The sequence below is a fragment of the Heptranchias perlo genome, chromosome 15 (assembly GCF_035084215.1).
Source record: "Heptranchias perlo isolate sHepPer1 chromosome 15, sHepPer1.hap1, whole genome shotgun sequence".
NCBI classification, from domain to species: Eukaryota; Metazoa; Chordata; class Chondrichthyes; order Hexanchiformes; family Hexanchidae; genus Heptranchias; species Heptranchias perlo.
In genome coordinates this window covers 63,637,678-63,663,919 of record NC_090339.1, presented here as the reverse complement: position 1 = coordinate 63,663,919, position 26,242 = coordinate 63,637,678, and the positions used below count along the sequence as shown (strand labels likewise).

Sequence of the window (26,242 nt, the reverse complement as noted above, 5' to 3'; positions counted from 1 at the left end):
ACGAGAACAATCCCAGATTCTCCAATCTCTCCACATAACTGAAGTCCCTCACCTGTCACCTTTCTTGACATCCTTCCTAAAGTTTGGTGCCCAGAACTGAACACAATACTCCAGCTGCGGCCTAACCAGCGTTTTAGAAAGGTTTAGCATAACTTCCTTGCTTTTGTACTCTATGCCTCTATTGATAAAGCCAAGGATCCCATATACTTTTTTAACAGCCTTCTCAACTTGTCCTGCCACCTTCAAAGATTTGTATACATACACCCCCAGGTCTCTCTATTCCTGCACCCCCTTTAAAATTGTACCGTTTAGTTTATATTGCCTCTCGTCATTCTTCCTACCAAAATGTATCACTTCACACTTCTCTGCGTTAAATTTCATCTGCCATGTGTCTTCTGCCCATTTCACCAGTCTGTCTATGTCCTCCTGAAGTCTGCTACTATCCTCCTCATTGCTTACTACATTTTCGAGTTTCGTGTCATCTGCAATCTTTGAAATTGTACCCTGTATGTCCAAGTCCAGGTCATTAATATATATCAAAAAGAGCAATGGTCCTCATACCAACTCCTGATAAACACCACTGTATACTTCCCTCCAATCTGAAAATTCTGCCTTACCAGTGTTTTCCATATTTCAAGAATAAATTTTTAAAAAATAACATTTGGTATGATAATTTGAGGGCAAAATATTCTGGCCCCTGGGGTTACAAAATCCATTCTGGAATGGGTGCAAAGCAGTTCCGTTGAAGGCTGGCTGCCAATGGACTTGTCCCTGTCACTGCCTGTGCCCAGGGTATGGCTTTATTTGTCGTGCGGTATCTGGTGTTTTGGCTGTTATACCAGTTATCTCATTGGTGCCACAGTAAAGGAGGACCCACCAAAACAAGATGCCTCATCAGTGGCCCAGTGCCTTAAGCGTTAAACGGAGTGAGATTCAACTTCAGAGGGAGCGCAAAATGGGCCATGTCAAAATGGCGGCAACGGTTTGCCAAACGGCATCAAACCAATGGTGTCGATTTAACACGTGGATTAAAAAATTGTGTTTTTCCTTCTAAACCGGGGTAGTCAGAGCTATCAACTGATCAGTAATAAACCCATAACCACAAGCTTCTACTATCACAACAAGCCACTTTGTACAGCAAGTACATTGATCGACATTCTCTCGGCTGAGTTGACACATCCTACGCTGAAACTACAACATATCACTTCAACGCCCGACTTTTATTCAGAGTACTTACTGATGTATAAAGGTATCCATCGTTGTTCATTGCCAAATATAGTCCTGTTTTCACACCTTGAATTGCAACAACTCGAAGCCCCACTGGTATGAGGTTGAATAAGGCTGTGGAAAGAGAGAATTCTGTTTGAAAAACAAATCGACCGATACAACCTTAAACACAGTCACCGCGACAAGAGGAGAATACGTGTTAAGCAGAAGTAAAGACACAAAAAATGATCAGAGGACAAAAAAAAAGCTAATGGAAGGAAGAGTGAAAAGTGCTGCATAAAATGATCCTGCTGTCGAGCACTGCCAGTGAGGATTGGAGGGAGGACATCTCAGGAAATCATGGAGGCACGATGTGTGATTTGCTAAGATTCATTCCCTGCAAGTGCCAATCCATCTTGGGAATGCCAGGCCGTGAAATCACCCTTTAAATGTTAGGCTCTGAGACGCACTTTGTTTTTAGTTGGTACATTACCAAGCGATCGCACCAAACAGGAAAAAGAACAAAATAAGTTGCTAAGGGCCGGCAAATCAGGAAAGATTCCAGATTAAGGATATTACTTAGCGGTAAGACCATGTGTTAGATCAGTGATGCCCAAACCACAGATAGGGTCCATTTCTAGCCCATAAATCTTAGTTCTCTTTGTGTTCGTTGGGGTAGAAATTGGACCTCATTGCTCCCCCGTTTTACAGACAAAGGTAAAGCTTTTAAAACATTCTTAATAATCTTCCTGGGGAGCCAGGAGGAGCAGGAGTGCTCCCCTCGACTCACACACCACTCCTGACGGCCACGGCTGATGGCAATCGCCCCCCCCCCCCCCGCTATCCTGCCCCCCTGCCCCTGTTTGTTGCCCCCCTGCCCCTGCGATGTTTTTTTACTCGTTCATGGGATGTGGGTGTCACTGCCAAGACCAGCATTTATTGCCCCTGCTATCCTGCCCCCCCGCCCCTTCCATCCTGCACCCCCCCACCCCTGTTATCCTGCCCCCCCGCCCCTGCTATCCTGCCCCCCCCGCCCCTTCCATCCTGACCCCCCCCCACCCCTGTTATCCTGCCCCCCCCCCCCCCCGCCCCTGCTATCCTGCCATCCTCCCAGCGAAGCAGACGGATTGAAATTTGTCTGCTGCAAAGGCTCGCCCAGATTATTTCGAAGAGGTGCGAGGCCCAATTTTGGGCCAGCCCTGGTCCATGGGCCTCCCAGTTCCGTTGCACGTTGCAGGGAAAATATGTATCTTACCCCTTTAAATTTTATAATAGCTGAACACCATAATGCTCATTAACATTCCTGCAAGAAGCATCCAACTTTACCCTCCTACACTGTATTGAAATATACATATACTCTACATATATTTAAATATATTTGTCTATCACGTCCCATGACATCTATTTTAATCTGAGTTGTTCCACTTTTCCTTCTGGTAAAGAAGGAACGACGATGGAGAGCTGGCAGGTGACCAATGTTGTTCTGAGGAACAAAGATGACCGAACTGTTGGAAAGTAATCTTTGTTCCAAATTCTGGTCTCTGTATGTTCGTGCCCACTGCTCCTACCAGAGGCGGATTAATGCACGGGCCTATGGGCTTGTGTCCAGGGACTACAACCAAATCTGGAGCCCCGATGGGCTGTGAGTAGGGAGGATTTGTGCTCTGTGGGGGAGAGGGGGGTGGTACAGTAGGGGCTTTGAATGTCCTGGGGCCCCAAGGATTCGTGATCCGGCTCTGCTCCTACCTCCAGAAGAAACAGGCAATGAACGAACGTGCTGGCCTCGGGCCAAATCTCCTCAGAATCTAGACTGTCATTTTTTTTGTGTAAGCCGACTTCCTACACCAGATCACTGCCCCATAAATGCCTTCTACGTGGTCGGATAGAGAGGCTGTGTAGACGTGGATATTACTTTAGTCGAGCGACTCTAGATCGCACCTGTGGCTCAGTGGGTAGCACTCTGACCTCTGAGTTAGACAGTTGAGGGTTCAAGTCCCACTCCAGAAACTTGAGCATAAACTTCTAGGCTGACACACCCGGAGCACTGCACTGTTGGAGGTGCTGTCTTTTGGAGGAGATGTTAAGCTGAGGCCCTGTCTGCTCTCTCAGGTGGATGCAGAAGATCCCACAGCCCACTATTTTGAAGAAGAGCAGGGGAGTTCTTCCTGGCCAATATTTATTGTTTGTGGGACCTTGCTGTGTACAAATTGGCTGCCGTGTTTCCTACATTGCAACAGTTATTATACCTCTAAGTATTTAATTGGCTGTAAAGCACTTTGGGATGTCCTGAGGTCATGAAAGGCATTATATAAATGCCCTTCTTTACAACTCTGAGGGATGGAGCTTGATTTTATACGTTCTGTGATCCAGTTCACAGTGTTGTTTGAAGCAAGCAATAAATTGTGCTTCCTGCACATAATGAATCTGTTGTGTGTGTTATCACTTTGTGCGGTCCAATGAAAATATAAATCTCCACCTATGTCCGCATTGCAGAAGCTACAACATAGCTGCAAAATATGACTGCGTTTCTAAAGATTTTTAAAAATTTTGCTTCCCATTTCTTCCTTCCTTGAACTGCTCCCCAGTAAAGGTTAGAGAATGCCATCAAAGCCTTTTTGTAATCAAACATTACAACAGTGACTACACTTCAAAAGTACTTAATTGGCTGTAAAGTGCTTTGGGACGTCTTGAGGTCATGAAAGCCGCTAAATAAATGCAAGTTCTTTCTTTCTTTAATCAAGAGCCAGAACTTCAATTCAAGCAAATGAGTTATAAAATATCAATTCTTTTTTTTCTGGTAGACCTTTCTTGCTCAGTAGCCAGACTGTCAGCCTGAAGCTGCAAAGGGCAGGATGCCAAATCCATCCTTCAGCTGACAGAGACCTCATTTGGCCCAAATGCGGGTGACTAAGTTGTCTAGTGCTTTAATGTCTTGCTAACTAGACTCATCCAGAAAAGAGACAGACTCGCACTTCAGTGTTTCGGTGAAAGATAGCATATTATAGTGGGGGCCATTTCTGCTCACTTGTCAAAACATTGACCATACCGATTTATGATTGGGATCATCTGGTCACTACTTAAATTGACCCAATCTTCTCCTCTGCCATTTTCAACCATGGTGGAGTCAGCACTATGGGACCTGACTCTTCACCTGGTTCTTAATTTAAAGAATTGGATAAATTGATGTCTTTGTTCCACAACTAGCCACATTCTTACTTTAACATAGCTCCAATGGTTGGCAGAAAGACATAATTGAGCAGACTCACGCCTGGCTTGAATCTTTGGGAGCACCTCAGAATTTATGCTGAAGATCTGCATAAGACTGGTCTTAAATTGGGGATTGCTTTAATCCAGAAAATAGGTCTGGAAGGTGAGTTCCCTTTTGAAGGCCTCTTATAACGGAGACAGATCCCCTCAAAGCAAACTAGGGCATTTGTTTTGGGACTGAATATGTCAGAGTCCATGGAGAGCACACGAAGCTTCAAATCAAATCATCTCCTTCCGAAACTTCTCAGTGCTCATCCTCTGCGTTTTCACTCCATTGAGAACTAGCATGTCTTTGTGATGTAGGGAAACTGTCTGAGAAATACCCACAACACATAACACAGCAGAACCTGTTCTGCAAAGAACTACTGTTAGCATAACAAACCAATCAGTCCAATGGAACCGGTCAGTTCAATATCTCACAAATTCAGAAACCTTTTGCGGGAAAGTCCAAAATGCTCAGTGTGGTGCATTAACCCCCACAGGTCAACTGTGATGCAACGTTTCCATAGATTTACAATCGATAACCTAGCCGCCCGAATAGGGCCTGGGTTTCTTCAGGCCATGGCACAGTAGGTAGAACTCTCGCCTCTGAGTCAGAAGGTGGTAGGTTCCAGTCCCACCTCAGAGACTTGGCCACATAATCTATGCTGACAGTTCAGTGCAGTACTGAGGGAGTGCTGCACTGTCGGAGGGTCAGTGCTGAGGGAGTGCTGCACTGTCGGAGGGTCAGTGCTGAGGGAGTGCTGCACTGTCGGAGGGTCAGTACTGAGGGAGCGCTGCACTGTCGGAGGGTCAGTGCTGAGGGAGTGCTGCACTGTCGGAGGGTCAGTGCTGAGGGAGTGCTGCACTGTCGGAGGTGTCGTCTTTCGGATGAGACGTTAAACTGAGGCTCTGTCAGCCCTCTCAGGTGGACGTAAAAGATCCCATGACACTACTGGAAGAAGAGCAGAGGAGCTGTCCTGGCCAATATTTATCCCTCAACCAACACCACTGAAACAGATTATCTGGTCGTTATCACATTGATGTTTGTGGGATCTTGCTGTGCGCAAATTTACTGCAACGTTTCCTACATTACAACAGTGACTACACTTCAAAAGTACTTCATTGGTTATAAAGCGATTTGGGACGTCCTGAGGTTGTGAAAGGCGAGCCTTAATGATCTGGAATGCGCTGCCTGAAAGGGCGGTGGAAGCAGATTCAATAGAAACTTTCAAAAGGGAAATTGGATAAATACTTGAAGGGAAAAAATTTACAGAGCTATGGGGAGAGAGCAGGGGAATCGGACGAATTGGATATCTCTTTCAAACAGCCGGCACAGGCGCGATGGGCTGAATGGCCTCCCCCTGTGCTGTACCTACTACGATACTATGATATAAATGCAAGTCTTTCTTTTTTATTTTTACAGTGCGTGTCCATGGAGAGCTGCAGCTTGGGTTTCAATTGCTCTTTCATCCCATATTTTATTGCTTCGATTATTATGTCTTTTTAAAAGAAAAAGATCAGATTTTGCCAACCCAAAGCTCAGTACTCAATCAAGTTCCCAGATAATAAGCTTCCGAATAGGACAGCTGAGTATTCGGCAGTTTATGCACAGCATTCAACTCTGTCAGTAAAGATTGATTTTTTTTTTAAAGAAAATTATTGGGCTAAAAAGGCAAAGGTTAATTAATTATTCTCTGGTTGCTCCATGACTCACCAATTTTAACAATGATTTGCTTCCAATTTTTTTTTCTATTCTAACCTATCTCCACAAACCTTAATTTCAGCACATTCCCTGTAGGTTGCAGTGCAGGGATTACTCACACTAACACCAGAATTATTGTATCAACCTGCAGAAAATTTGCAAAAACTTATAAAAGTAAACATCAATGGGTTTGTGCATCACTGAAACCAGATCACTGTACTATGTAGACATTGGCTTTCCAGGGAACAAATATGGTGTTGCACACACTGGGGTACGGATGCAAACCTAGAAAAATGCCAAAAGCTGATCATTAGCTTGAGAAAAACCATTGACAGCCTGGGAACGACCCTGAAAATACACCAATCGCATGTGGAAACAAGCAATTACACTGAAAGTGCAGTGGGACACAGGCTTGTTTCTTGAACTACAGATAGATTTGACACTGAATTGGAGAAACTAAACCAGAAGTACAGAAAGTCTGAGGGGAACACAAATGTTGAAGAGACTAGATTTAATTCTTAATGGGGTCTGAGAGAATGCCCCACCTCAGAAATTTCAGTTTTTGCTACTTTATTTAGTGCATTTTCCAGCATTTTGAAGTCGACAGTGAACATGGGCATTGATTTGTTTCAATCTAAAAAGAAGAGGGACATTTTATTGAAGCCTCTGTTCATTTGCCTTTTGAGAATTAATTATTTTTCATTACATTTTAAAACTCTCTCTCAGGAGCAGCAGGTAACCGATAACAGGGAGAAAAATAATTAATTTTCTTTTTGGTAAAATAAAAGTTGCCTAAAGGGGAATTGAACCCTGTCTCATTGGCCTCTGAATCAATTCAGTCCCCCATCTGCTTTAACGGGGTTTCTTTTAGAATAAAAGGTTGAAAAACACACTACATATATATAGGCCCAGCTATATTTATTTCAAATATTTATATAATTATTCTATGTTTCTTTCCCGAAAGTTCTCTGTGCAGTGAAGTTTCTTTCTATCTCTCTGCTGCCTTTTGGGGGTAATTGGTAACCATGTCAGCTCACTGATTCAATCATGAGGTGAGGTGAGAGTGACTGCCCTTGACATCAAGGCAGCATTTGACTGAATGTGGCACCAAGGAGCCCTAGTAAAATTGAAGTCAATGTGAATCAGGGGAAAAACTCTCCAGTGGCTGGAGTCATACCTAGCACAAAGGAAGATGGTAGTGGTTGTTGGAGGCCAATCATCTCAGCCCCAGGACATTGCTGCAGGAGTTCCTTAGGGCAGTGTCCTAGGCCCAACCATCTTCAGCTGCTTCATCAATGACCTTCCCTCCATCATAAGGTCAGAAGTGGGAATGTTTGTTGATGATTGCACAGTGTTCAGTTCCATTCGCAACCCCTCAGATAATGAAGCAGTCCATGCCCGCATGCAGCAAGACCTGGACAACATCCAGGCTTGGGCTCATAAGTGGCAAGTAACATTCGCACCAGACAAGTGCCAGGCAATGGCCATCTCCAACAAGAGAGAGTCTAACCACCTCCCCTTGACATTCAACAGCATTACCATCGCCGAATCTCCCACCATCAACATCCTGGGGGTCACCATTGACCAGAAACTTAACTGGACCAGCCATATAAATATTGTGGCTACGAGAGCAGGTCAGAGGCTGGGTATTCTGCGGCGAGTGACTCACCTCCTGACTCCCAAAGCCTTTCCACCATCTACAAGGCACAAGTCAGGAGTGTGATGGAATACTCTCCACTTGCCTGGATGAGTGCAGCTCCAACAACACTCAAGAAGCTCGACACCATCCAAGACAAAGCAGCCCGCTTGATTGGCACCCCGTCCACCACCCTAAACATTCACTCCCTTCACCACCGGCGCACTGTGGCTGCAGTGTGCACCATCCACAGGATGCACTGCAGCAACTCGCCAAGGCTTCTTTGACAGCACCTCCCAAACCCGTGACCTCTACCACCTAGAAGGACAAGGGCAGCAGGCGCATGGGAACAACACCACCTGCACGTTCCCCTCCAAGTCACACACCATCCTGACTTGGAAATATATCGCCGTTCCTTCATCGTCGCTGGGTCAAAATCCTGGAACTCCCTTCCTAACAGCACCGTGGGAGAACCTTCACCACATGGACTGCAGTGGTTCAAGAAGAAGGCAGCTCACCACCACCTTCTCAAGGGCAATTCGGGATGGGCAATAAATGCCGGCCTCGCCAGCTACGCCCACATCCCATGAACGAATAAAAAAAAACTTTTACAGAGACCCAGATTTTAAAACTGAATTCAAATTCCCAAATTGCCATGGTGGGATTTGAACTCTCACGCTGTGGATTATTAACCCAGTAACATGACCCTTCTCTTTAGCAAGCTCTTCTTTGCACTGCGTCCGTGATTTAATGTCTTCCTTGTGACTTGGTAACCAGAGCCTGGCACGTCTCAAAGCATTTCATATAGAATAAATTTGAAGTTCGGTGACTGTTCTTATGTACGCAAAGACGGCTACCATTTTACACACAGCAAGATGCCATAAACAGCACTGAGGTGAATGGCCATTTAATCTGTTTTCTTTTGTTGGTGTTGATTGAGGGAGGGATGTCGGCCAGGGCACTGCGAGAGCCCCCTGCTCTTCTTTGAACAGATCGATGCAATCTTTAATGTCCACCTGAACAAGCAGACTGGGCATCGGTTTAATGTCTCGATTGAAAGGTAGCACCACTGAAAATGTAGCACTCCCTGAGTAATGCACTGAAGTGTCAGCTCAGATTATGTGCTTACATTCTGGAGTATTGTCTACGTGGGCACAATGGAACAAGCAGCGAGATCATCCAATACCAGATTTTAAATTTCTTCTCAAGCTGTCAGGAACACAATAATCTAAACCTGAGGGAGAGGAGATAAAAATGTTAAAGTTTTCCCAAACTACCAGCCGTCTGAAGGAGGCCGGGCCGTCTGAAGGAGGCCAGGCCATCTACTTTCCTCTTCTCTAACACACTGGCAAAAGGCAAATTGAGGGCTGATGCCAGAAAGCAGGTCTTCACACACACAGTGACCGATATCAGAAAGGTCTCAGGTTAGGGAAGCAGAATCACAGACTCTTACAGCATAGGAGGAGGCCATTTGGCCCACCGTACCTGTGCTGGCTCTTTGAAAGAGCTACCCAATTAGTCCCACTCCTCCCCGGTGTTGGAGTGGAGACAAAGGCTCTGGAATCATTCAAACGGCGGTGAGACGCTGGGATGGGGGATTGCAGGTTTCCATGAAAGGGTGAACTAGATGGGCTGAATGGCCTCCATCATCTCTACCGATCTTTGATATCTTCGTGCAGGGCATCACGAACTGAATACTGCCGACAATTTTTTTAATATTCAAAATATTGGCAAGGCAATTTGCTTAACCTATATGTTTCTGGTTGTGGGTTTTCATAAATTGATCTAAAATGGAAAATGTTAAAAATGTGATTTTCCAGTCAGAATCAGTTGGGTTTTGAGCACATAAGAAAAGAACATAACAGGAGCAGGAATGGGTCATTTGGCCCCTTGAGCTTTTCTTGTGTTTTTTTTGCCAGTAAGACAAAAACATTCTTCCATTAAATCACAGCACAGTAACCATGAGTATATTAATGTCACAGTTTTAACTCTCCGCTGCATTTAGAAGGAATGTAAATTCATGTAAAAAAAGACTCACATTTATATAGCGCCTTTCATGACCTCAGGACATCCCAAAGTTCCTTACAACCTATCAAGTACTTCTGAAGTGTAGTCACTGTTGTAATGTTGGAAAGATCGAGTTTACCAGTGTTTGGAGAGTATAATGATGGGCATGGGGGTCGATTTTAACCCCCCTCGCCCGGCGAGAATGGTGCATGGGGTGGAGGGGGGGGGTTAAGGTCAGGCCGAGTTCAATTACCAGCCTGAAGACCACACCGTCCCCGCCAGGTGACATCTTACCTTCACCGACTTTGAAGTCGGCCGAGGCTCGGGCTGCAGGTGGTGACAGGACGCAATTTTCACCATGACTCAGGGGGAGTTTCCGGCCGGTGTCAAACCCACCAGACAAACCCGGTGGGACACAACGGAGTGGCCGCAAGAGGCCGAGACAAGTACGGATTTTTTTTCACTGTCTGGAGAGCGGGAAAAGATCCCCGGCCCTTCCCTCTCCCTCCACGAACCGGCATCACTTTGGGATCCTCAACCTCCCCCTCCCAACAATTACTTTATGCCGTGGTTCCCGTTCCCTCAGGTCCTCAGTAGCAGGCGGTTTCTGCCTTCACTTGCGCTTCTGTTCCCGCCTGTCGACCTCGAGCGGGAAACCAATCTCAATTGTTCAAATGTGGCCCTTAAGTTAAAATCGTCTGGGTCTCGCTTCCGACATAACTGCTGGGCGGAGGGGGAGGGGGGGGCGGTGTGGGGGAGAACAGCCGTCTGATGCGGGCCTTCCATGTACCGTACCTGCCCCCCCCCCCCCTGCTCTTTAAAACCAGGGCCCATGGGGGTAAGTGTGTAGAGATTGTGCCGAAAGAGAAGGTCGCATCTCTCTCATTATCATCGAAACATAGAAAATAGGAGCATGAGTAGGCCATTCGGCCCTTCAGGCCTGCTCCGCCATTCAAAATGATCACGGCTGATCGTCTAACTCAGTACCCTGTTCCCGCTTTTTCCCCATATCCCCTGATCCCTTTAGCATTAAGAAATATATCTATCTCCTTCTTGAATACATCTAATGACTTGGCCTCCACTGCCTTCTGTGGTAGAGAATTCCACAGGGTCACCACCCTCTGAGTGAAGAAATTTCTCCTCATCTCGGTTCTAAATGGCATACCCCGTATCCTGAGACTGTGACCCCTGGTTCTGGACTCCCCAGCCATCGGGAACATCCTCCCTGCATCTAGTCTGTCTAGTCCTGTTAGAATTTTATATGTTTTGATGAGATCACCTCTCATTCTTCCAAACTCTAGTGAATATAGGCCTAGTCGACCCAATCTCTCCTCATACGTCAGTCCTGCCATCCCAGGAATCAGTCTGGTAAAGCTTCATTGCACTCCCTCCATGGCAAGGACATCCTTCCTCAGATAAGGAGACCAAAACTGCACACAATACTCCAGATGTGGTCTCACCAAGGCCCTGTACAACTGCAGTAAGACATCTCTGCTCCTGTACTCAAATCCTCTTGCAATGAACACCAACATACCATTCACCTTCCTAACTGCTTGCTGCACCTGAATGCTTGCTTTCAGCGACTGGTGTACAAGGACACCCAGGTCTCGTTGCACCTCCCCTTTTCCCAATCTATCACCATTCAGATAATAATGTCTTTCTGTTTTTACAACCAAAGTGGATAACCTCACATTTATCCACGTTATACTGCATCTGCCATGTTCTTGCCACTCACCCAACTTGTCGAAATCACATTGGAGCCTCTTTGCATCCTCCTCACAGCTCACATTCCACCCCAGCTTTGTGTCGTCTGCAAACTTGGAAATGCTACATTCAGTTCCCTCATCCAAATCATTGATATATATTGTGAATAGCTGGGGCCCAAGCACTGATCCCTGTGGTACCCCACTAGTCACTGCTTGCCACCCATAAAAAGACCCGTTTATTCCTACTCTCTGTTTCCTGTCTGTCAACCAATTCTCAATCCATGCCAGTATATTCCCCCCAATCCCATGTGCTTTAATTTTGCACACTAACCTCTTGTGTGGGACCTTATCAAAAGCCTTCTGAAAATCCAAATACACCAAATCCACTGGTTCTCCCCTATCTATTCTACTAGTTACATCCTCAAAAAACTCCAGTAGATTTGTTAAGCATGATTTCCCTTTCATAAACCCATGCTGACTTTGTCCATTCCTGTTAAAGCCTTCCAAGTGTTCTGTTATCACATCTTTTATAATAGATTCTAGCATTTTCCCCACTATTGATGTTAAGCTAACTGGTCTGTAATTCCCTGTTTTCTCTCCCTCCTTTTTTAAATAGTGGGGTTACATTTGCCACCCTCCAATCTGTAGGAACTGTTCCAGAGTCTATAGAATTTTGGAAGATGATCACCAATGCATCCACTATTTCCAGGGCCACTTCCTTTCGTACTCAGGGATGTCGATTATCAGGCCCTGGGGATGTCAGCCTTTAGCCCCATTAATTTCCCTGGGACTATTTTTTTACTCGTACTGGTTTCCTTCAGTTCCTCCCTCTCACTGGACCCTTGGTTCCCTAATATTTCTGGCAGGTTATTTGTGCCCTCCTTTGTGAAGACAGAACCAAAGTATGTGTTTAATTGTTCTGCCATTTCTTTATTCCCCATAATAATTTCCCCCATTTCTGACTGTAAGGGACCTACATTTGTCTTCACTAATCTTTTTCTCTTGACATATTTATACAAGCTTTTACAGTCAGTTTTTATGTTCCCTGCTAGTTTACTCTCATACTCTATTTTCCCCTTTTAATCAATCTCTTTGTCCTCCTTTGCTGAATTCTGAACCGCTCCCAATCCTCAGGCTTGCCGCTTTTTCTGGCAATTTTATTTGTCTCCTCTTTGGATCTAATACTATCCCTAATTTCTTTTGTAAGCCACGGTTGAGCCACCTTTCCTGTTTTATTTTTGAGCCAGACAGGAATGAATAATTGTTGTAATTCCTGCACACGTTCTTTAAATATTAGCCATTGCCTGTCCACCATCATCCCTTTTAGTAAAGTTCCCCAATCTATCATAGCCAACTCACACCTCATATCTTCATAATTTCCTTTATTTAGATTCAGGACCCTAATTTCGGATTCAACTACTTCATAATCGTTAATATCTATCTGCGCTGTTAATTCATCTACCTTATTGCGAATGCTCCGTGCATTAAGACACAATGCCTTTAGACTTGTCTTCTTATGATTGCTGGTCATCTTTGTTTTATTTTGCACTATGGCCCTATTTGTTTTTCACCTTTGTTTCTCTGCTTTCCACTATTGCTTCTTCCCTTTCTGCCTTTTGTTCCTCTCCTTGTTTCCCCCTCCTCAGTCTCCCCGCTCAGGTTCCCATCCCCCTGCCACTCTAGTTTAAACCTTCCCCAACAGCACTAGCAAACACCCCCACGAGGACATCGGTCCCGGTCCTGCTCGGGTGTAACCCGTCTCGCTTGTACAGGTCCCACCTTCCCCAGAACCAGTCCCAATGTCCCAGGAATCTAAATCCCTCCCTCCTACACCATCCCTGCAGCCACGCATTCATCCTGTCTATTCTCCTGTTCCTATACTCACTAGCACATTGCACTGGTAGTAATCCTGAGATCACTACCTTTGAGGTCCTGCTTTTTAATTTATCTCCTAACTCCTTAAATTCTCCTTGCAGGACCTCATCCCTTTTTTTACCTATGTCGTTGGTACCAATATGGACCACGACTACTGGCTGTTCACCCTCCCCCTCCAGAATGCCCTGCAGCCGCTCCGTGACATCCTTGACCCTAGCACCAGGGAGGCAACAAACCATCCTGGAGTCACGTTTGCGGCCACAGAAACGCCTATCTATTCCCCTTACAATTGAATCCCCTATCACTATAGCCCTGCCACTCTTCTTCCTCCCCTCCTGTGCAGCAGAGCCACCCGTGGTGCCCCGAACTTGGCTCCTGCTGCTTTCCCCTGATAGGCAATCTCCCCCAACAGTATCCAAAGCGTTATATCTGTTTGAGAGGGAGATGGCCCCAGTGGACTCCTGCTCTACCTGCCTAGTCCTTTTACTCTGCCTGGCAATCACCCATTTCCTTTCTGCCTGCGTAATCTTCACCTGCGGTGTGACCACCTCACTGAACGTGCTATCCACGATAATCTCAGCATCGCGGATACTCCACAGTGAATCCACCCACAGCTCCAGCTCCGAAATGCGGTTAGCCAGTAGCTGCAGCTGGACACACTTCCTGCACACATGGTCACCAGGGACACTGGTAGTGTCCATGACTTCCCACATAGTGCAGGAGGAGCATATCACGGGTGCGAGCTGTACTGCCATGACTTGCCTTAGATTTACACTGCATTCACCTCTCGGACTCTCCTCCTCCTTTCAGACTCTCCTTTTACACTGTGCTCGCCTCTCGGACTCTCCTCCTGCTCTCGGACTCTCCTTTTACACTGTGCTTACCTCTCGGACTCTCCTCCTGCTCTCAGACTCTCCTTTTACACTGTGCTTACCTCTCGGACTCTCCTCCTGCTCTCAGACTCTCCTTTTACACTGTGCTTACCTCTCGGACTCTCCTCCTGCTCTCAGACTCTCCTTTTACACTGTGCTTACCTCTCGGACTCTCCTCCTGCTCTCAGACTCTCCTTTTACACTGTGCTTACCTCTCGGACTCTCCTCCTGCTCTCAGACTCTCCTTTTACACTGTGCTCGCCTCTCGGACTCTCCTCCTGCTCTCGGACTCTCCTTTTACACTGTGCTTACCTCTCGGACTCTCCTCCTGCTCTCAGACTCTCCTTTTACACTGTGCTTACCTCTCGGACTCTCCTCCTGCTCTCAGACTCTCCTTTTACACTGTGCTTACCTCTCGGACTCTCCTCCTGCTCTCAGACTCTCCTTTTACACTGTGCTTACCTCTCGGACTCTCCTCCTGCTCTCAGACTCTCCTTTTACACTGTGCTTACCTCTCGGACTCTCCTCCTGCTCTCAGACTCTCCTTTTACACTGTGCTTACCTCTCGGACTCTCCTCCTGCTCTCAGACTCTCCTGCCTCACCTGTGACGTCACACAGTAAGAACATAAGAACATAAGAAATTGGAGCAGGAGTAGGCCAATCGGCCCCTCGAGCCTGCTCCGCCATTCAATAAGATCATGGCTGATCTGATCCCAACCACAAATCTAAAGAACACAAGAAGTCGGAGCAGGACCCGGCCACATAGCCCCTGGGCCCTCTCCGCCACCCACAGGGCATTGACCGATCCGAACTCAGCTTCATGTCCAATTTCCTGCCCGCTCCCCATAACCCCTAGTTTTCTCTTGTTGCAGGTAGACTTTAGATTGATCGCATGGGAAGCTGAGAGCCTGGCCAATTGCAGGATGGACCTCGTGGAGTGTGCAGGAAAATTGAATTCAATGCAAAATTTTATGTATAACTGTACAGCCACTATTCATAGAAATCACAGCACCCAAGGAGGCCATTTGGCCCACAGTGCCTGTGCCAGTGCTAGCTTTTAAACCAGAGCTGCCCACTTTAATCCCATTTCCCTGCCCGTTCATAGAATCATAGAATTTTACAGCATAGAAAATAAAGAAAGAACTTACATTTATATAGCGCCTTTCATGACCTCAGGATGTCCCAAAGTGCTTTACAGCCAATGAAGTACTTTTGAAGTGTAGTCACTGTTATAATGCAGGAAACGCAGCAGCCAATTTGCGCACAGCAAGATCCCACAAACAGCAATGTGATAATGACCAGGTAATCTCTTTTAGTGATGTTGGTTAAGGAATAAATATTGGCCAGGAGGAGGCCATTCAGCCCATCGTGCCTGTGCCGGCTCCTTGAAAGAGCTATCCAATCAGTCCCACTCCCCTGCTCTTTCCCATAGCCCTGAAATGTTTCCCCTTCAAGTATATTCAATTCCCTTTTTAAAGTCACTATTGAATCTGCTTCCACCGCCCTTTCATGCAGCGAATTCCAGATCATAACAACTCGCTGCGTAAAACTATTTCTCCTCATCTCTCTCTCTGGTTGTTTTGTGAATTATCTTAAATCTGTGTCCTCTGGTTACCGACCCTCCTGCCAGTGGAAGCAGTTTCTCCTTATTTACTCTATCAAAACCCTTCATAATTTTGAACACCTCTATTAAATCTCCCCTTAACCTTCTCTGCTCTAAGGAGAACAATCCCAGCTTCTCCAGTCTCTTCACATAACTGAAGACCCTCATCCCTGGTACCATTCTAATTAATCTCCTCTGCACCCTCTCCAAGGCCTTTGTCCTTTTATATTCTTTCTTTTCAAATACTTATCCAATTCCCTTTTTAGTGATGTTACATTCTTTATATCAAATGCCACTCATTTCTGGTATCTTTCTAGTCTATCATTGCTCTACTCTTTCCTCAGCTGCAATGCCCTTTATATAATGCGTTGACCAGAAGTGTACACAATATTCCGACTGTGGCCTAACATGGGCTAATATGTTAATTCCACCATCCCCACCTTCACTCGATACCCTTTTATCCATGTTATTTGAGAGTATCTTTCCTTTTAAAGTCGAATCAGTGGAACTGTGTGTTAGAAGATTGCTTGTTTTGGAATAAGGATCTTAATCCATCTCGACTAATTGCTGTTACAGTCCTAAATGGAATGAGATGGCCAGACTCCATCAAACTCCTGGGCATGAGTCCAAATTGCCAAAGTGACCTCGTTTGGACACTAACCGGCACTAAATTAGTGATGGAGTCTCCGGTCGAGTTGAGGGATCAGTCTTGGTTCTTGTGGGTGTGCCAATGGCAGAGGAGCGCGATCCTGGACACAAGCATCGCATTGAAAGCCAGATGAGTTGGGTAGTTGAGTTGCCTTGTGTATCAGATCTTACAACCTCGCAGCCTCAAAATTCACTCAAACCCATCGTGGTCTGTCGGTGGCTTTGTCTTCTCAGGTGTCGGGCGTTAATATTGCAAGATTTAAAGGTGACCGTTAAGCGTTTCTTAACAGCGTTTCATCTGCCCAGCTCTGTTACAATATCCTTACTGCAGCTCCTTGTAGAAAACGGCTTTGGGAATTCTACAAGCCGGCATTCAAACAATGTGTCCAAACCAACACAACCGAAAGTTTGGTTATATTCTATCCACTGGATAGTCCTTATTTCTAGTTTAGTTGCCTCCTTAAAAAATTCCAGTAGATTATCCAATGGTGACCCATTGCTCCAAATCTATGTTGGTCATTCCTTGTATGTCCCATTTGCTCTCAAGTCCTTTCCATGCTACAGATGGCAGACTAAATGGGAAGGGGGGCTCACCTGATCCTTCTAGAATATTCCTATCCAACTTATCCCATAAAGGTTATATCTTTAATGTTCCATCTATGGCTTAATCATTTCCTTTTAGTCCATAGTTGAGATACAGATCAGCCATGATCGAATGGTGGAGCAGGCTCAAGGGGCTGAATGACCTATGTTCCTAAATTTAGAGAACCCCAGGGGTCAAACAGAGAGCTCCTGTCGCGGGGTTCTGGCTCCCTGGGATATATCATATGCCAACTCCTAATCTCCTTGGCTTCTGTGAGCAGATGAATGTACCCTCTGTTGCCCAGGCTACAAATCACGAGGCAAATTTGTTGTTCCCATGTGCCTGCTGCCCTTGTCCTTCGAGGTGGTAGAGGTCGTAGGTTTGGGAGGTGCTGTCGAAGAAGCCTTGGCGAGTTGCTGCCCTGTGAAATGGCCTAGCAAGCCACTCAGTTAGTTGTCAAGAGAGTGGCTCACCACCACCTTCTCAAGGGCAATTAGGGATGGGTAATAAATGCTGGCCTCGCCAGCGACGCCCACATCTCACGAATGAATTAAAAAAACACAGATATTGGGCAGCAAGAGGCCTGATCTGGTTTGCGGTGAGTGTGAGGTCTAAGTACAGTGACACGGAACCCAAGAAAAACGCAGGCAGATTGCAAGAGGATTCCAACACCTTCTGTAAAATGCATCTGCTTTGTTTAAAGTTGAGTTCTGCAACTGTTAATGGAGCAATTCAATTTCACTTTTGTACTTCAGACACTACCTGTGATTTAAAGAGCAACTTGGCACACTTGACACTTAACTTATGGGATTGTGCAACAAAGGAGCCCCGACATTCTTTAATTAAACCCTCTTTTAATAAGACTAAAACACATAAAACCAGAGACATTTGTTCAGATTTGGCTCCACTTCAGTCTCTGTAATAAAATCCTACATCAAAGACAACAATAAAAGCAATTCATATCAATCTCCTAATTCATGAAAGCTCAACATATGTTATTGGCATCGTAACTCAAGAGAGAAGTAAAAATCCAAACTAGCAGAGGAACTTTGATCAAATTAAGGAGTGGAACCCAAATGACGGCAGCACTATATCTTGTGAGTAGTTAAAACACCAACATTTCTGGAGGAAATAAAAGGGGGCTACAAACAAAAAGATGGCTGTGCTCGAAGCGACCATTTAAATCAATTGCCTCAACATTCGTCTTCTGAAATTCCAGCATAATTCTAAAGGATTAGAAGATGGGTCTCAGCAGGGCTCCAAACATGCAACAATTAATTGCTGCAATCTGAATCCAGCTAGTTCGAATATATTTTTGATGATTTGAACTACTGTGGCAATTTGTTTAATTAGGAATTTGTTAAGTGAAGTATCTGAGACGTCAATAACTGCGTTGAAACACCAAACTAGCGGACCTGAATGGCAGTTTCCTGTCATCACTTTTGGTGCAAAATGCTAACAGTGATGAAACATAAGACAGGGCTCTAACTTGATTTTAGAAAGAAGGATTCAGTGGTAGCTCTCTCGCCTCTGAATCAGCGGGTCTTGGGATCAAGGCACATTCCAAAGCCTTCAGCGCATAATCTGAACTGACATTTAAATGCAGTACTGAGGGAGTGCTGCACTGTCAGAGGTGATGTCTTTTCAGATGAGAAGTTAAACCAAGACGTCTTCTGCCCTCTCAGATAGATGTAAAAGATCCCATGGCACTGTTCGAAGAAGAGCAGAGGGGTTCCCCCCGAAGTTCTGACCAATATTTATTCCTCAACCAACATCACCAAAAAAAAACCAGATTATCTGATTATTCAGTTGATTGCCGTATGTGGGATCCTGCTGTGCGCAAATTGGCTGCCCTGTTTCCCTACATTACAACAGCGACTACATTTTTCATTGGCTGTAAAGCACTTTGGGATGTCCTGAGATCGTGAAAGACGCTATATAAATGCAAGTTCCTTCCTTTCCTTTCATCGATCACTGAGAAATGCTTGCAATGTCACACCTAACAGTCGCAGGTTGGTCCCAAGTCCTAATGAAACCTGAGACCACTTGTATGTTGTGGACTCACCCATTCACACAAGATGGAGTGTAAGTAGAGCACTGGGATGCCACTCTGTGTTTGTTCCATACGCTCAAAGTGTATGTTTGTAAAGGAGAAAGCAAAGCACAATTATCAAGAGAGAAGCTGGACTAGTGGAAACCTGGGGCTACTGAGTTGCACTGAGGAGGTGGTGCTTCAAATCTTAGGAACAGAGGCAACAGAGGGTGTGGGTCAGAGAGAGGCTTGGCTACTTGGTGGCAGTCAAATTAGGCAAAGTGTCCTCTTCAACTTCCCACTGTTGCTTCCCCTTGAAACTCACTCAACAACAACTTGCATTTATATAGCGCCTTTAACGTAGTAAAACATCCCAAGACGCTTCACAGGAGCGATTATCAAACAAAAGTTGACACCGAGCCACATAAGGAGATATCAGGACAGGTGACCAAAAGCTTGTTCAAAGAAATAGATTTTAAGGAGCGTCTTAAAGGAGGGGAGAGAGGCAGAGAGGTTTAGGGAGAGAATTCCAGAGCTTAGGACCTAGGCAGCTGAAGGCACGGCCGCCAATGGTGGAGCGATTAAAATCGGGATAGCGCAAGAAACAAGAATTGGAGGAGCGCAGAGATCTCGGAGGGTTGTAGGGGTGGAGGAGATTACAGAGATGGGGGGGGGGGCGAGGCCATGGAGGGATTTGAAAACAAGGATGAGAATTTTAAAATCGAGGCATCACTCAATAAGATGCAGACACAGAGCATATCGCTCATAGGTGAACTAAATTTTGAAGATGATCATTGGGCTATTCTTGCAGGGGTACATTGACAGTTGCCTGGAAGAAAAGGAAGAATTTGCATTCATAACCTCAGGACATCCCAAAGCACTTCACAGTTATGTCGAAGAGCAGTCACTGTTGTAATGTAGGTAGCCAACTGCCCACAGAAGGGTCCCACAAACAGCAACCCAAAAAATTACCAGGTATTCTGTTCTGGGGGCTATACATGAGGTCAAAATGTTAGCTAGGACACTGGCAGAACTCAAGTAGTGCCATGGGATCTTATACATCCATGGGGAGATATGGTTTAACATCTCATCTGAAAGACGGCACCTCTGACAATGCAGCGCTGCCTCAGTACTGCACTGGAGTGTCAGCTTCGATTGTGCACTCAAATTCCTGGAATGGGGCTTGAACCATGCCTGTCTGATTCAGAGACAAGAGCACTACTACTGAGCTAAGCTGACACTTAGACTTATCAATCGATGATCACCGCACCAGTCTTGTTGTCTGGGAGATGCCGAGGATTCCACCTGCCCCCATTGATCCTCTCACTACATTACATAGATTATATAGAATTTACAGAAGAAGGTTCACTCGGTTAATCCTGGGGATGAAGGGGTGGACATATGAGGAGAGGTTGAGTAGATTGGGACTCTACTCATTGGAGTTCAGAAGAATGAGAGGCGATCTTATTGAAACATATAAGATTGTGAAGGGGCTTGATCGGGTGGATGCGGTGAGGATGTTCCCAAGGATGGGTGAAACTAGAACTAGGGGGCATAATCTTAGAATAAGGGGCTGCTCTTTCAAAACTGAAATGAGGAGAAACTTCTTCACTCAGAGGGTAGTAGGTCTGTGGAATTTGCTGCCCCAGGAAGCTGTGGAAGCTACATCATTAGATAAATTCAAAACAGAAATAGACAGTTTCCTAGAAGTAAAGGGAATTAGGGGTTACGGGGAGCGGGCAGGAAATTGGACATGAATTTAGATTTGAGGTTAGGATCAGATCAGCCATGATCTTATTGAATGGTGCAGCAGGCTCGAGGGGCCGATTGGCCTACTCCTGCTCCTATTTCTTATGTTCTTATGTTCTTATGCAGCATGGAAACAGGCCATTCGGCCCAACAGGTCTATGCCGGTGTTTATGCTCCACACGAGCCTCCTCCCTCCCTATTTCATCTCACCCTGTCAACATATCCTTCTATTCCTGAGTGGTGGTGGGTGTATGGAATTCGCTGCCTGAATTGGTGGTAGAGGCAGGGACCCTCAACTCTTTTAAAAAGTACCTGGACCTGCACCTAAAGTGCTGTAAGCTGCAGGGCTACGGACCGGGTGCTGGAAGGTGGGATTAGAATGGGCACCTGGTTGTTCTTCGAGCCGGCGCGGACACGATGGGCCGAATGGCCCCCTTCTGTGCTGTATCTTTTCTATGGTTCTATGGTTCCTTTCTCCCTCACGTATTTATCTAGCTTCCACTTAAATGTATCTACACCATTCACCTCAACTACTCCATGTGGGAGCGAGTTCCACATTCTCACCACTCTCTGGGTAAAGAAGTTTCTCCTGAATTCCCTATTAGATTTATTAGTGACTATCTTATTTTCTTGTGACCCCTAGTTTTGGTCTCCCCCGACATGAACACCTCTCTCTGCATGATAAAACTGTGCAATAGGCAGCGGACACAAATAGTGTCAGATGCCTTCTTGGGCTTCACAGCAAGACCCCCTCCTCCCCAGATCTGTCTAAACATTGGAATCTCTGCTTAACCAATTGTATATTTCACCAGAATTCATTGTGTCTATATTCTGTCTGTGTAAGAGGTTTGGATTCCTCAGTGGGATCATTAGCTAGGGCTAGAGTGGGTAATACTTAATCTCCGAGCAGCCAGTCCAATCCGCTTGTTTCTTCCAATAATTGCTGCACTGGGGACGATGCATATGAATATACGAATAGTGACGGACAGGAAAAGACCCTCTGGTCCATCCAGCCCGTCCCACACAACTGCGATGCCTTGTGCATCACAACATGTAGACTCTCCACCCGAAAGCCATGCGATCTCCGGGGAGAGGCAGAAAGCCGGATAAAAACCCAGGTCAATTTGGGGAAAAAAATCTGGAAAATTCCTCTCTGACCCCCCTTAGGTGATCGAAATTAGTCCAGGAGATCACTCTGGTCCTGACTAATGTCGTAAATGCAATTTGAAGGAACTGGTGCTGTAAATGGGGAATCATCCATTTTCTTGCATTATTCTGTGGTCCAACATAACCTGCTATATAGTAATGTTCACAGCTATGGGAAGGGTTGTCCCTGTGGAATTTTAAAATTCTCATCCTTGTTTTCAAATCCCTCCATGGCCTCGCCCCTCCCTATCTCTGTAACCTCCTCCAACCCTACAACCCTCCGAGATCTCTGCGCTTCTCCGATTCTGGCCTCTTGCACATCCCCGATTTTAATCACTCCACCATTGGCGGCCGTGCCTTCAGCTGCCGAGGCCCTAAACTCTGGAATTCCCTCCCTAAACCTCTCCGCCTCGCCACCTCTCTCTCCTCCTTAAAACCTAAATCTTTAACTAAGCTTTTGGTCACCTGTCCTAATATCACCTTATGTGTCTCAATGTCGATTTTTGTCTCATTACGCTCCTGAGAAGCGCCTTGGGACGTTTTACTACGTTCAAGATGCTGTATAAATGTAAGTTGTTGTTGTGGAAGATCTTGTCCACAGGTTAGGCTCTAAGATACATCAATAAGTGTGTGACGGCCTCTCCTATGAAGCGCGGGTGGCAAAGGCAGATCCTTTCACACACATCCAAGTACCTTAGCCCTGAAAACTCATCCCTTGATGAGGCCAAGTAAAGGCGATATGCCCATGATGCAATCACATCTGCCTTTCTTCGCTTTGCATGAACTTCTCTTTCCTACTCCAAACCCACCACTGCCATGGACACACCCAACGCAACGACCTCACTTAACACTGTGGTTATTACTGATGAAACAGCTGCTGTCAGCAACTGTGCTGCGGGAAAAAGATTTGAGCAAATGAGCTTAGAAAAGCCAAAATTCAGCTACAAGCGCCAAAGACAAGACACGAAATAAATATAATGATGACTGAGATACGTGAAAAACCCAAAAGAAACAAATTTGAAACTTTGCCCGAACGCCAACAATCGCAGCTTTAAGAATTCAACTCCTCTAGGCCTGAGCAGTAAATCTCCGCAGTGCCCCCGTTTTAAGTGGGCAAACACTGACCAAAGAGTCATGAGGCGAGAAACAGTTGTTGAATTCGGCGCTGGGCTTATTAGCATTAGTTCGCATTTATTTCAACGCTCTGATGAAGCTCCCTGACATTCTGCGTGTGTGTGAGATCTACAAACGGCAAATAAATTTTAATCTCAGGGGATTCGACACCCCGCGAATCAGATGCTGGGGCCTACTTCCCCGATTCACCGAAATACGCACCCAGAATTCAAGGGAGCCACCTTTCAGTACGCCATTGCACCTGTGAGTAAATGCACAGTGCGGTATGGCACCGAGTCGCACAGACCAGGAAGGTACCAGCTCCCGGCCCGATCTCAGCCAGGTTATTGGCACTAGCAATGGTCCCCAGTATCGGGGGAGAATGAATTAGTCTGGTTTCCCGATCCTGATCACGATCCAACGGGCTCTCCCGGAAATGCGCACGTACGGAGTTCGACTGAGGTCGGCCTCCACTCGGCTGCGATAACCCACAGCCTCTCTGATAACCCACTGGCACCGACAACGCCTCTGCAGCGACCGAACCAGTAAGGTGTCGGACACTTCTCCGACTGAGTTCGGGTGTGGGTGGTAGACCCTCCCAAGTTGGACCATTTCCCGCCTGGAAAACGGATGCAACGAGGTCCAAATTCACCCCCGAAGAATCACGCACGTAGTGCGGACTCGAGGCAGGTACAGAAAGGCTTCTTTCCAGGCCAGTGGGGTCAGCTTTCCAGCGAATTCAATTTTGCAAGCTGCCAGGGTGGGATTTGGGCTCCTGATTTCGGGGCGGGTAAACCAATTCCATAACTACAACGCAACCACAGCCCATATTTTTTAGTATAATGTTAAGCTCTCACACAGAGCTCAATCCTCTGACCTGGGATTTCACAGTACAGATCATACTGCCCAGGATTCTCCATTTTAATAGAACCTTACAGAATAGGAGAAGGCCATTTGGCCCATCCTGCCTGTGCTGGCTCTCTGGAAGAACATAGGAACATAGGAACATAGAAACATTGGAACAGGAGTAGGCCATTCAGCCCCTCGTGCCTGCTCCGCCATTTGATAAGATCATGGCTGATCTGTGATCTAACTCCATATACCTGCCTTTGGCCCATATCCCTTAATACCTTTGGTTGCCAAAAAGCTATCTATCTCAGATTTAAATTTAGCAATTGAGCTAGTATCAATTGCCGTTATCCAATTAGTCCCACTCCCCTGCTCTTTCCCCATAGCCATGCAAAAATTTCCCTTTTCAAGTATTTATCCAATTCCATTTCAAAGGTAGTGATCTCAGGATTACTACCAGTGCCACGTGCTAGTGAGTATAGGAACAGGAGAATAGACAGGATGAATGCGTGGCTGCAGGGATGGTGTAGGAGGGAGGGATTTAGATTCCTGGGACATTGGGACCGGTTCTGGGGAAGGTGGGACCTGTACAAGCGTGACGGGTTACACCCGAGCAGGACCGGGACCAATGTCCTCGCGGGGGTGTTTGCTAGTGCTGTTGGGGAAGGTTTAAACTAGAGTGGCAGGGGGATGGGAACCTGAGCGGGGAGTCAGAGGGAGTAAAGTTGAGAGAAGCAAGAGAGGGGAAGACCCAGGGGAAATCTACAATACAAATAGTACGAACAGTTCAAGAACAAGTGAAAGGGAAAAGCGTAGAGCAGCGGAAAGAAAGTGTACTTTAGGCACAACAGATAAAATAAAAACTAGAAGGCGTAAGGCGATTAACCCAGCATCAAAGCTGAAGGTCTGGCTAGGGTGTGTGGCCCAACTAAGAGTTCTATATACAAATGCACGGAGTGTAAGGAATAAATGAAATGAACTACAGGTTCAAATTCAAATTGGAGGGTATGACATGACAGCTATTACTGAGGCTTGGCTGCAGGGTGGTCAGGATTGGGAACTAATTACACCAGGTTATAAGGTCTACAGGAGAGATAGGGAAAATGGAAGACGAGGAGGAGTAGCCTTAATGATTAGAGACGAAATCACTTCAATGATAAAGGGGGATATAACGAGAGGTAAGCAGCCAACAGAGACCTTATGGGTTGAATTGAGAAATAGGAAAGGATCTAAGACTATAGTGGGAGTTGTATATAGGAGCCCTGGCAGCAGCTCTGAAGTGCGAGATTGTACAAATGCAGTGATTAGACAAGTGTGTAAAAAAGGCATAGTGGTCTTAATGGGGGACTTTAACCTTCACATAGATTGGGAAAAGCAGACTAACAATTGTCAGAAAGGTAGTGAATTTCTTGAGTGTGTCCGGGATAGTTTTCTGCAGCAGTATGTCCTAGAGACAACAAGGGGGCAAGCCATACTAGATTTAGTAATGAGTAATGAACCAGATTTAGTTAACGGCTTAACTGTACGCGAACATCTATCCAATAGCGATCATAACATGATCGAGTTCAATGTAGTGTTTGAAAGGGAAAAAAGTGAATCAGCTGCTAAGATTCTAGACTTGGGCAAGGCCGACGTCAATGGGATGAGACAGAGACTGTCCACAGTAAACTGGGCAAATCTGTTAATGGGTAAAACGACTGATGATCAGTGGGAAATGTTTAAAGAAACATTTAACGTGATACAGAATCGGTTTATCCCCCTGAGGGGCAAGAACTCTACTTGCCAAAAAAAACAGCCATGGACAACTGAAGAGGTAAGGGACAGTATAAGACATAGGAAAGGGCATACAAAAAGGCAAAAAATGGCACAGATCCTGGCGAATGGGAAAGATACAAAGATCAACAAAGGGTCACAAAACAGATAGTAAGGGCTACAAAAAGAGAGTATGAAAAGAAACTCGCAAGGGATATCAAAACCAATACAAAGAACTTTTATAGTTATATTAGGAAAAAAAGGGTGGTCAGGAGCAGTGTTGGCCCCTTAAAAACTGAAAGTGGGGATATTGTCATTGACAATGGGGAAATGGCGGACATGTTGAACAATTACTTTGCGTCAGTATTTACAGTCGAAAAAGAGGATAGCATGCCGGAAATCCCAAGAAAACTTATATTGAATCGGGGACAGGGACTCGATAAAATTAACATAAGTAAAGCAACAGTAATGAAGAAAATAATAGCACTAAAGAGTGACAAATCCCCAGGACCA

General features: G+C 45.7%; 1 protein-coding gene across 5 annotated transcripts in view; it reads right to left on the bottom strand.

Annotated features, from left to right (window-relative positions):
• The window catches only part of fgf13a (fibroblast growth factor 13a), a 553,665-nt gene that overhangs the window by 122,147 nt on the left and 405,276 nt on the right, over positions 1 to 26,242 (bottom strand). For all 5 annotated transcript variants that reach the window (XM_067997325.1, XM_067997327.1, XM_067997328.1 and 2 more), the window contains one exon: positions 1,238 to 1,341. In XM_067997325.1, coding sequence (XP_067853426.1) covers positions 1,238 to 1,341 — 104 coding nt within the window. The remainder of the gene's footprint in view (positions 1 to 1,237; positions 1,342 to 26,242) is intronic.